The following is a 10,423-nucleotide window of genomic DNA, read 5'->3' on the forward strand; positions in this document are numbered from 1 at the left end:
TGCCATGCGGACACCCAGGGCCTCCTGGGGGAAGGAAGAGAGCTGACACTGGGCAGGGCAGGATTGTGACGCCCACAAGATGAAGGCACTTGCCAGTGGGACTGAGTGAGAGGGCTTGGTGCCGACTGGGCGGTCCCGGGCCTGCACCCACACAGACAGAGCCACCGGGCTCCATCATCTGTCAGCTTCACGTCACGCATCTCTCCTTGGGAGGAGTTCCCTGGGCCGTCCACTCCATCACAGCCCATTGACGTGTGGTCTGGGACCCAAAATATTTCGTTCAGGAAGCACGTGCCTTGTGTGTTAGACGCGTCATCTGGGTGAGGCCTGGACTTCCTGGAGGGGAGCCTGTGCTCCACTGATGCGGGCAGGCCCCTGCTCTGTGTGCTGGTCCAGGCTCGGACAAGAGGCTACATTCATCCCTTCCAAAGACAGTTGTGCGTGGAATCCTCGCCCCGGGACCTCCTGGGATCTTTGCCAGAGTCTGGTCCTTGTCTGAAGCAGGAAGCCGCCTGCCTGGTGGCCACCTGACCTCCATCTGTTTGGGAACAGTCCCTAGCTGTCCTGGAGACTGAGCAGAAACCGGTTGTCAGTTTATTGCTAGCTGATAGAAAAGGAAGTGGTTTTTGGGGGGGTTTTTTGGCTAGGCAGTGGGGTTAAGTGACTTGCCCAGGGTCACACAGCTAGTAAGTATTATGTGTCTGAGACCAGATTTGAACTCAGGTCCTCCTGAATCCAGGGCTGGTGTGCCACCTAGCTGCCCCAAAAAAGAAGTTTAAATGATAGATGTAGGTGTGTGCTCATGCGTGGGCATGAGCAAACCACATACACTTAATGAACCAAGTGGATTGATGCTTCCTGCTGTAGAAACTCTTTGGAGAAGGCCAGGGGTGGCTGGCTAAGGAAAGAGCTCAGGCATAAGGAGGTGGCACTGACCCTGCCATGGGCCATCAGACACCTTCCTCTTCTGAACGTGGCCCTGGGACATGGCAGCACCTTGCTCCCTGTGACCTTTGGAGCTGCCACACTGACCCTGCCATGGGCCATCGGGTGCCTTCCTCTTCTGACCGTGGCCCTGGGATGCAGCGGCACCTCCCTCCCAGTGACCTTTGGAGCCACCACACTGACCCTGCCACGGGCCATCGGGCACCTTCCTCTTCTGACTGTGGCCCTGGGACGCAGTGGCATCTTCCTCCCCATGACATTCTGGAGCCGCAGCTGGAATGCAACCTGGCCCATTTCTATGGCTCTTTGGGGCTTTTCCCCACAACAACCTTGCACTTGAATATAGTCAGAACGTCCTTTGGAGGGAATCTCTGGACGTGGCTCGGCATTAGCCAGGCCCTGCCCGCTTTCCTCCCTTGTACCATCCTTTGGGCTGACGGCTACAAGATCATCTCCTGTCCTGGGTGGGGAGGTATGTGGGACCAGCCCCCTAGGGCTGCAAATGCCTGTGGTGATGGTGGGAAGTTGCTGAGAAATAGAGTCCTACACATTGACCGTGTGTGGGAAAGGTGATCTCTGTTCCCCAACCCTATTTGCTGGTTGTTCTGCCTGGCTTCTAGCTGGACAGACTGACCATGCCATTTTCTGGGCGTGGGCTAGCTCACTGTACTGGTCTCTGGGCCTGGGCTAGCCCATCCTGCTGGTCTCCAGGATTGGGCTAGCCCACCATGCCTGTCTCTGGTCCCAGGAGGGGTGTTTGCGTAGGCAGTCTTCTCCCCTGACCCAGCCTTGGGCCCTTCCTCTTTACAGGCAGCTCAGGCGGTGCTCATCTCCTTATTTGAGCTCAATACTCCCGAGTTTACAATGCTGCTGGGAGCTTTACCAAAAACCTTTCAGGATGGTGCTACCAAACTACTTCACAATCACCTTCGGAACACAGGCACTGGCACCCAGGTAATGCCAGGTGGGAGCTGGAGCTGCCGGAGGCTGGGGAAAGGCCCAGCCCTCTTGGGAACACAGTGGCTGCCCTGGTGCTGGTCTCATGCCCCGAGATGGGAGCCCTGGGACCTCCCAGGGGGGTGGCGTTTATGAAGGGCTACAGCCACTTTGGGTTACCTGGGGTGCCTGGGGGGCGGTCAAGGGGACACTCACCCTTTGGAGGGGAGGTGGGAGAGGGAGTGACCTGCATGGACCAAGATGGTGGCAGTGGGCGTGTTGGGCCCTATGGTGGAGAGAAGCATAAGGATCGCGTGAAGGGCGCAGACGTTGGCAGACAAGGCCTGAAGGGCCTGTGTCAGTATGGCCAGCATGGTCTTCTCCCCCTTTAGGGTTCAATGGGGAGTCCCTTGACGAGGCCCACTCCACGCTCACCAGCTAATTGGCCCAGTCCTCTTACGTCCCCCACAAACACCGCTCAGAACACTCTGTTACCAAGGTAAGGAGACGTCCCCTGCTCCTTGGGAAAGACAGCACGCCACTCCCTTTACCCGGTCCCTCGGGAAACCCTGGGCATTATAGAGACATAGCCAGAGCTGGGGCTAATCCCTGGGAGGGTCACGCAGAGCGGAAGGCGCCTGACCCCTGAAGCCTAGCCCACGGCGGCCCCTCATCGTGGAGGGAAAGTGGGATTTGTGGGTTGCACAGCAAGCATTTGTTGGTTGTCCACTGTGGGCCAGGCCTCACTCTGCTGGGCTCTGGCGGATCACGGAGACCTGCCCATAAACTCACGGTGATTGGGGGTGGGGAGAGCGGACCCTGGCCGCTGGGCCGTTCTGGAGGCAGCGGCATTTGATTGAGCCTTGATGGCTCATGAGAGGCCCTCAGAGTCCAGAGGAGGCCGCGCGTTGCAGGCTGGGGGAGGGGGGTGGTCCAGAGTCTCTGATTGTTAGCCAGGCCTGGTAACCCAGCTTGTGGGGACCACTCCTCATCTAGTTCACAGTGGGAACTATCCTTGTCCTCTGTCTCCAAGAACATCCTGAAGGAGGGAAGAGGAGGAGGCAGCTTCAGGCTGGGAGGCGTCTCCGCCCCTCTGAGTGGGGAGGGGGCCCCTTTGTGTTTGGTGCACATTCATTGGGGCCCACGCCGTCCCTCCCAACTGAGGTCCATTCTCGCTAGGTTTTTAGGAGATTGCCCCACAGTCATTCTGCTCTGAAGCAAAACTGATGTTCTGGTGTCTTCTGGCCCATTCCCCCAGATTATCTAAACTTGGCAGCCACATGCCAACTGCCTCTTGCCCCCTTTGTATCTAAATGGAGTCCAGATGGTCTCTGCCCTCTCCAGGCCCCGGGGCTGCTTTCCAGGCCGTCCTGTCGCGGGAGCGGCAGGGCCTGACCGAACTTGTCTTTGGCAGCACGTTTGACTACGACACGGAGAACATGAACTCCGAGGACATCTACAGCTCTCTTCGAGGCGTCACGGAAGCCATCCAGAATTTCAGCTTCCGCAGCCAGGAGGACATGAATGAGCCGGTCAAGAGGGAGCCCAAGAGGGAGAGCGACGGTGAGCCGGTGAGTAGTGGCTGACAGCCGCCCCACCTTCTGAGAAAAGCCCCGGGGGAGGGGTCCTTCGCGCAGGCCGCTGCCAGCATCCCTCGGCCCCAGGGTCAGGTCGCAGACTCCATCCGCCTTTGTGGTTTGGGAGCTGAAGATGCCGAGGCCTAAGGTTGCGGGTAGTTAGGCTCAGCGGGGACCTTGGCAGTCATCTCGCCCAGTCCTGTCATCCCCCCAAATGGCGAAACGGAGGTGCCATGACTCACCCAGCATCGCCCCAGCAGGCAGGGTCAGCCTTGGCATTTAAGCTCAGGTCCCGACACCTGCTCCCAGGCCGGGCTTTTGTTTGGTCCTTTCATTCAAGGCCCCTTTGGACAGGACCCCGAGCATCCTTCCTGCCGTGATGGCGGCCCGGGTGTGAGGAGTACAGAGGCCAGACACCAGACATCGTAGATTTGTCCGATTCTCTGAAAAACCAACTGTCCAGGGGCAGGACCCTCGGGGCCTCCAGGGTTTGTGAACTGTTGTCTCTCTCCCACCCGTTCAGATGGGCAGCGACCCTCGCGCTGGCGGGGACGCCCCCGACGCGGGCCGAGCGGTTCTCGACAACAAGACCTCAATGCTAAACACGATGCCCCCGCACTCCTCCCCGCGCTCTCGGGACTACAACCCCTACAATTACTCCGATGGCGTCGGCTCCTTCAACAAGTCAGCCTTGAAGGAAGCCATGTTTGATGACGACGCAGATCAGTTTCCCGATGGTGAGTCCTGGGCAGGGCAGGGCAGGGCAGGGCCGGCTCAGGGGGAGGCAGCTTGACGGGGGCTAGCCAGCGCTCTGGGCGGTTCTGGGGCCGACGGGCCCTCTCCCCCTCCCTCCGCAGACCTGTCCCTGGACCACTCGGACCTGGTGGCCGAGCTGCTGAAGGAGCTGTCCAACCACAACGAGCGCGTGGAGGAGAGGAAGAGCGCCCTTTGCGAGCTCCTGAAGCTGACCCAAGAAGACGCCTTTGGGGTCTGGGATGAGCACTTCAAAACCATCCTGCTCTTACTGCTCGAGACGCTCGGAGACAGAGAGGTGATCGGCGGCTCCTCCCCTGGCCGGGAGCCCCGGGGGGGGCAGACCCTCCTAGCCGTCGCGCACCTGGCGACGAAGCAGACCCGGGCCCTCTGCCCACGTTGGCTGTGCAGGTCAGGGTGTCCACCGTGCGTGGCCTGGAGTCTCGGGAAGCAGGGAAGGGCCCCCTCCCTGAGTCCAGGTGTGGCTCCTTTTGGCCGACCGGCCTCCACGCTCGGCTCTGTAAAGCACAGCCTTCATGTGGCCACGTCATTCGCCCCAGGTCCATGGCAGACCCTTTTCCCTCACCTCCGTCCAGCACGGCAGGGGGTGAGCCTGGCACCTCTGGGCAGACAGAGCCGTGCCCAGGTCCCCTCCCCTTCGCCATCGAGAGGAGATCCTGGCCTCCAGGGAGAAGGGACGGAGGCTGCCTGCTCGGTCCTCACGGGGGGCTCCGTCTGCATTCACACACGGTGCTCAGAGTTTCGCCCAAATAACCCTAACCAACCTCTCTCCTCAGCACTCAGTCAGGGCTTTGGCCCTGAGAGTCCTAAGAGAAATCCTAAGGAACCAACCGGCCAGATTTAAAAACTACGCCGAGCTGACCATCATGAAGACCCTCGAGGCCCACAAGGACCCACATAAAGAGGTGAGTGCCTCCCCTGAGAGGGGAGTCAGAATGAGCAGAGGCTGTGGCCTGGGCCCCAAGGGCCCGGCCGTCACTGGGCCAGGCTGCCTCAGAGGGAGGGAGGTGGGGGGATGGTGATGACTCATGTAGGGTTTGGAACTCGGAGACAGCAGTCTCTGTATGGTGAGGGCCTTCCTGGGATCAGCAGCGTGGCACCCTCCTCTGCCCCTTCAGGCTCCTTGCCCTTCCCCCGAGAGGCGGGGCCGCGTCTCCATGGGTTCTGCATCCTCAGTGCCCAGGACGTAAAGGCTGGAGGACAGATGGGTGGGAGGAGATCCCAGGTGGGATGACTGCAGCCTGGCAGGGCCTGGCTTCACGGTCAGGACCTTGACTTTCCTAGATGTGCAGGGAAAGCCAGACTCCTCTCAGCCCAGAGCAGGCCCCCTCCCCAGCCCCTTGTGCCGCGCCCAGAGCTGGGCCGCCACCCAGGAAGTCAGCCAGCAGGGGCGCGAGGGAGGGGAGCGTTGTACCGCAGCTGGCCAGGTGGGGAGGAGCCGCCTTCTCCACGCAGAAACACCTGAGAAAGCTGCATTTCGGTTCTCCCCCTCGTGGTTTAGGTGGTGAGGTCTGCCGAAGAAGCCGCGTCCATGCTGGCCACCTCCATCAGCCCGGAGCAGTGCATCAAAGTGCTCTGTCCTATTATCCAGACGGCAGATTACCCCATCAATCTGGCCGCCATCAAGATGCAGACCAAGGTGATCGAGAGGGTGTCCCAGGAGACCCTGGCCCAGCTGCTGCCGGAGATCGTGCCAGGCCTCATCCAGGTAGGGAGAGCCTGTGGTAGATGTGGTAGACACGGGACGGGTCAGGGCCGCCGCCCCTCCTTCAGCAGATGGCCCGACGTGGCCTCTCATGACCCAGCCCGATGGGGGAGCTGGTAGAATCGCTGCCCTCGTTCATCAAAAAGCAGAGAATGTGAAACGGTCCCATCCCCTTCCCCGGTGACGGCGGTCTGTGCCGGAAGGGCACTGGGCCAATGGCATTCCTGACTGTAAACCCTCGGTCAGCCGAGGGACTCTCCGTGTGAGCGGGGCCTCAGGCCGCTGAGAGACCGCCACACGGACGGTCCTTTTTCCCACATGTTCCCTCGGGTGGGCAGAAAGAAGCCAGAAGTCCTTTGTGAGCCTCACGGCCCACGCCTCTGCCGGCGATTGCCAGGGCTGCTTGGCCATTGTGCTGGTGCCTGCAGGCCGCGCAGCGGGGCTTTGATGTGTGGCGGTTCCCGGGGGGTGCTGGCCATGTAGCCGATGCTCCGGTGACCTCGTGTTGCTATCGTGGGGGCCGAGTTTGGCGGGGGAGCGTGTCTGCACCTGCTCGCCCAAGGCCTCATTTGTGGATGTGGGCCAGTCTTTGTGCATCGAGCGCATCCTGGAGGGGGCCACCACAGCTGCTTCTCTCCAGGATACCCTGCTTCTGACAAGTGTCAGGGGTACAAGCTGTCCCTGGGTTCATTGAGGATTAGAAAAGCCCTCCCCTGTGAACAGGGTACAGCCTTCAAGGCCCTCCTCCCACGGAAGGGGAACTGCAGAGTAACTGGTCGTCTGATGGTCAGCTTCCAGGGAGTCGTGTCTGAGAATGGACACACCCTGCTGACCTCGAGGGGGCAGTAGTAAGAATGGATTGGCTTTTGTGTTTTAGTTTTTAAATGCATTTTTATGGGGCAGCAAGGTGGCGCAGTGGATAGAGCTCCAGCCCTGCAGTCTGGAGAACCTGAGTTCAAATCCGGCCTCAGACACTTGACACTCACTAGCTATGGGACCCTGGGCAAGTCACTTAACCCCAATTGCCTCAAAATAATAATAATAATAATAATAATGATCAATTCTCCAAAGGGGCAGCTAGGTGGCACAGTGGATAGAGCACTGCCCCTGCAGTCAGGAGGACTTGAGTTCAACTCCGGCCTCAGATCAAACACTTGACACTTACTAGCCGTGTGACCCTGGGCAAGTCACTTAACCGCAATTGCCTTAAAAAAAAAAAATAAGGAACATTCAGGGTCCCCTGAAAATAGGAATGAGGGCAGTCCCCCTGTTCTGTGACCCTCTGACTGCTTGCTGGAGGTGTTCCTCCCCACAATGAGGGAGATCCACATTTCCTGCACAACTTCCCACCTGCCTCCACCATGCCCGCCCCGGATGCCCACGGCCCACCCCCCCCCACCAGCCCTGGGCAGAAAGGAGCCGCCTCTTTGCAGAGGCGCTTGGGGATTTGAATGGTCGTCTGGGCTTGCTTACCGGAAGGTGTTTGCAGGCTGTGTAGACGCTGTCTTGAGTGGCCAGACCCCGTGGCGTAAAATGGTTCCCACAGTGAGTCTTGGCTCTTCCCAAGGTCCCAGCCCCGTTCTCCCTCTCTTCCTAGGGATACGACAACTCAGAGAGCAGCGTCCGGAAAGCTTGTGTCTTCTGCCTCGTGGCCATCCACGCCGTCATCGGCGACGAGCTGAAGCCCCACCTCAGCCAGCTCACGGGGAGCAAAGTAAGTGTAGACCTGGGCTGACTGCCATGCCTCCCCTGGCCTCCCGTGGGCTCATCAGCCGATCCCCAAAGCGAGACGGTCGGTGTGAGAAGGGGACAGGAAATCCGTCAGCAAAGGGGGGGGCGAGAAGTCTGCGGGCCTTTCTGGAGCGCGCAGGGCTGGGGGACCCAGCCAAGAAACCCGCCTCCTAGGGTCACGATTTAACCTTTCAGAGCACTAGTCATTCATGATGTGTCTGGGTCCTAGAAGGCCCAGTGGAAAGAGCTGGCCCCTGCGTGCCCCGCTCCATGACCTGAGCAAGCCGGTCAGTCAGCAGACGTTGATTGAGCACCTGTTGTGTGCCAGGCCCAGGCTAAGCCCTGGGGAGACAGCACGCCCCGCCCTGTGCGAACAGACACACCACCAGCCATGCCCAGAGGAAGGCATCAGCGTTAAGGGGGATCTAGAAAGGCTTCTTATAGGGGTCTGGGGGACGCCAGAAAAAATGCCCAGAGTCCGGAGATGCAAGGTTTTGTGTGAGCGGTGCCCGGGGGCTGGCAATGGTGGATGGCAGGGCCCGTGTTGGGGAAAGGGGGGACGGTCCAGTCGGCGCATGAATACTTCTGTTAGGAAGCAGGTGCCACCATGGTGGCAGGTGGGCTCTGGAGCCTGGGGCCAGAGGCCCAGCGCCTGGCCTAGGGGCAGATGGGTGGCCCTCGTGGCCCGGCATGAGAGCAGGGACTTCCCCTCCTTGGCTGGACTCATGCTGTCCTGAGGCTGTGGGCCAGGTGCCCCTCCTCTCTCTCCTGCCGGCCTCTTTCTATGTCCCCAGCACTCAGCCTGGGCCTGGCACACGGGAAGCGCTTCCTAAGCGCTTCCTTGAATAAAATGAAATTCCTTTTCTTGTCTTCGGGGAAACTCCTCCGGTGAAGAATGCCAGAAGCCAGAAAGGGCCAGGGGTGGTCAGGCGTGCTCCCCGGACTGTGCCCTCTCTCTGGCACGCGGGGGGTGGGAGAGGCTTCTGCCCTCTGTCCAGGGTCTCGCGTCCAGCTGGTGACACACACTGTCCATCTGTTCCCCCCGCAGATGAAGCTGTTAAATTTGTACATCAAGCGGGCGCAGACGGGCTCTGGAGGGAGCGATCCCAGCGCAGCCGGCGACGTGCCCGGGCAGAGTTAGCCGAGTGGGACCAGGACCCGCATCTGAATTCCGGCTTTCCCCCCTCCTTCTTTCTTTAACAGGTGGCTGTCTACAGCCTGCATGTCCCCGTTGCATAGAGTGGATCCCGAGCTGAGGACAACAGTATTAATGCGGTTAATGAACACAGAATGATTTTTTACCGGTCCTCACTCCTGTCTTCCCATTAACCTTTGCCAGTGTTATGATTGTATAAATTTTTTAAATTGCTGATTAAACAGGAATGCTTGGAGCTTCACAAGTTTAGAATCTAAAAACATTTTTGCCTTTATTCAGCTGCAGAATAACATTTCTGTTACCACTTTGATAGTCTGGTGACTATCACATCCTTTGCTAGAAACGTGAAATGCTGTGGAAAAAAGCAAGGCTTTCCCCTGGAGCTCGCCCCTCGCACTCGGTCTGGGGGCCTGATGGGGCCAGAGAGCTGGGAGGCCTCGGACACGAAAGGAATCGGCCGGTCCTGCGCAGCTGACCGGTGCTGGTGGACGGCATCCGCCATCTCGGATCGCGGAGGCCCAGCGGAGCCTGCGGGGCCCGGAGAGGTCGCCAGACCGAGTGGGCGTGAGGCTGGCCAGGCCTCCCGCGGGGGGGCAGTTGGGGAGCTCGGTCTGTCTCTCCAGCTTCAGCTCCACGTGGCTCGTAAGACTTTCTGGACAAAGGCCTGTCCGGAGCGAGAGAGACAGCTGTCTGGCAGCGAGCTCCTTAGCTCTCCCCTTGGGGGGCTGAGGAGAAGGAAGCTGGTCCCCCGTTCTCGGCCACCTCCCTCTCTACCTCTGCAGAGCCAGCGCCCGCACCGTCCGTCGTCCCGTGCAGCGAGCCCTCAGCGGTTCCCGTGTTCGTGTCCGTGACCCCCCGTATGCCACCACCATCACGGAAGCCGAGCCCGCTTGGCCGAGTCAATGTTAGAAACGGATGGAGAAACTCCTGAGACGAGGGAAAACATCCTGTCCTTTTTCTAGCGGCCGCGTCGCCCCCACCTGGGCCCCTCCCCCGGCGCCTTGTTTTCCTTTTAACTGTTAATCACATTGTGTATTTATGGTTCTGTGCTCCCCGTTGTGCATACCCTGGCAATAAACCTGTACATAACATTACTTGGAAAATCTCCAGTGACGCCAGCCAGACTCCTGTCGTGTTTTAAACCCATTCCGTCCCAAAAGAGGGAGGAGAGGTCCTAGACGGGGACCGCAACAGCCCGCTGCCTCCTCTCGAACTTTAAAGCTGACCTCCGGGGTGTGACCTCGATCAGTCCAGAGGTCCGGCTGGCTCTGCTGCATTTGTCAGGCTGCAGGGGCTGGTCCCACACGAGCCCGAGATGGACAGCGTTGGGTAGCTGGCAGACTAAACAGAAGCGGGGAGAGAACCGGGAAACGTGGGCTCTGAGCCACTCCATCTCTGGCAGGCCCTCAGCCAGGGAGCTGAGGGAAGGGCCACTGGGACCAGGTGTTTCCCCTCCCCCCCACCCTGCTCCTGGTCCCACCCTACGGACCGCTTGGTTGGCGTGCCCTCCCACAGGGCCTGCCTTCTTCCAGATCCTTCCCCCAGTGCGGCTCCCAGACCTGACCGACCCAGATGTAGCTCGACTGGAGCTGAAGGCAC

At 59.8% G+C, this 10,423-nt stretch overlaps 1 protein-coding gene across 12 annotated transcripts in view; it reads left to right on the forward strand.

Moving 5' to 3' along the window:
* CLASP2 (cytoplasmic linker associated protein 2) overlaps positions 1-9,927 on the forward strand; it is a 141,467-nt gene extending 131,540 nt beyond the window's left edge. For all 12 annotated transcript variants that reach the window (XM_027835789.1, XM_027835792.1, XM_027835790.1 and 9 more), the window contains 9 exons: positions 1,756-1,899; positions 2,274-2,380; positions 3,296-3,452; positions 3,982-4,195; positions 4,316-4,509; positions 5,009-5,137; positions 5,734-5,940; positions 7,535-7,651; positions 8,717-9,927. In XM_027835789.1, coding sequence (XP_027691590.1) covers positions 1,756-1,899; positions 2,274-2,380; positions 3,296-3,452; positions 3,982-4,195; positions 4,316-4,509; positions 5,009-5,137; positions 5,734-5,940; positions 7,535-7,651; positions 8,717-8,809 — 1,362 coding nt within the window. In that variant the 3' untranslated portion in view covers positions 8,810-9,927. The remainder of the gene's footprint in view (positions 1-1,755; positions 1,900-2,273; positions 2,381-3,295; positions 3,453-3,981; positions 4,196-4,315; positions 4,510-5,008; positions 5,138-5,733; positions 5,941-7,534; positions 7,652-8,716) is intronic.
* Positions 9,928-10,423: the final 496 nt, after the last annotated feature.

The sequence above is a fragment of the Vombatus ursinus genome, unplaced genomic scaffold (genome assembly GCF_900497805.2).
Source record: "Vombatus ursinus unplaced genomic scaffold, bare-nosed wombat genome assembly UNPS02014817.1, whole genome shotgun sequence".
In the NCBI taxonomy this organism is placed as follows: Eukaryota; Metazoa; Chordata; class Mammalia; order Diprotodontia; family Vombatidae; genus Vombatus; species Vombatus ursinus.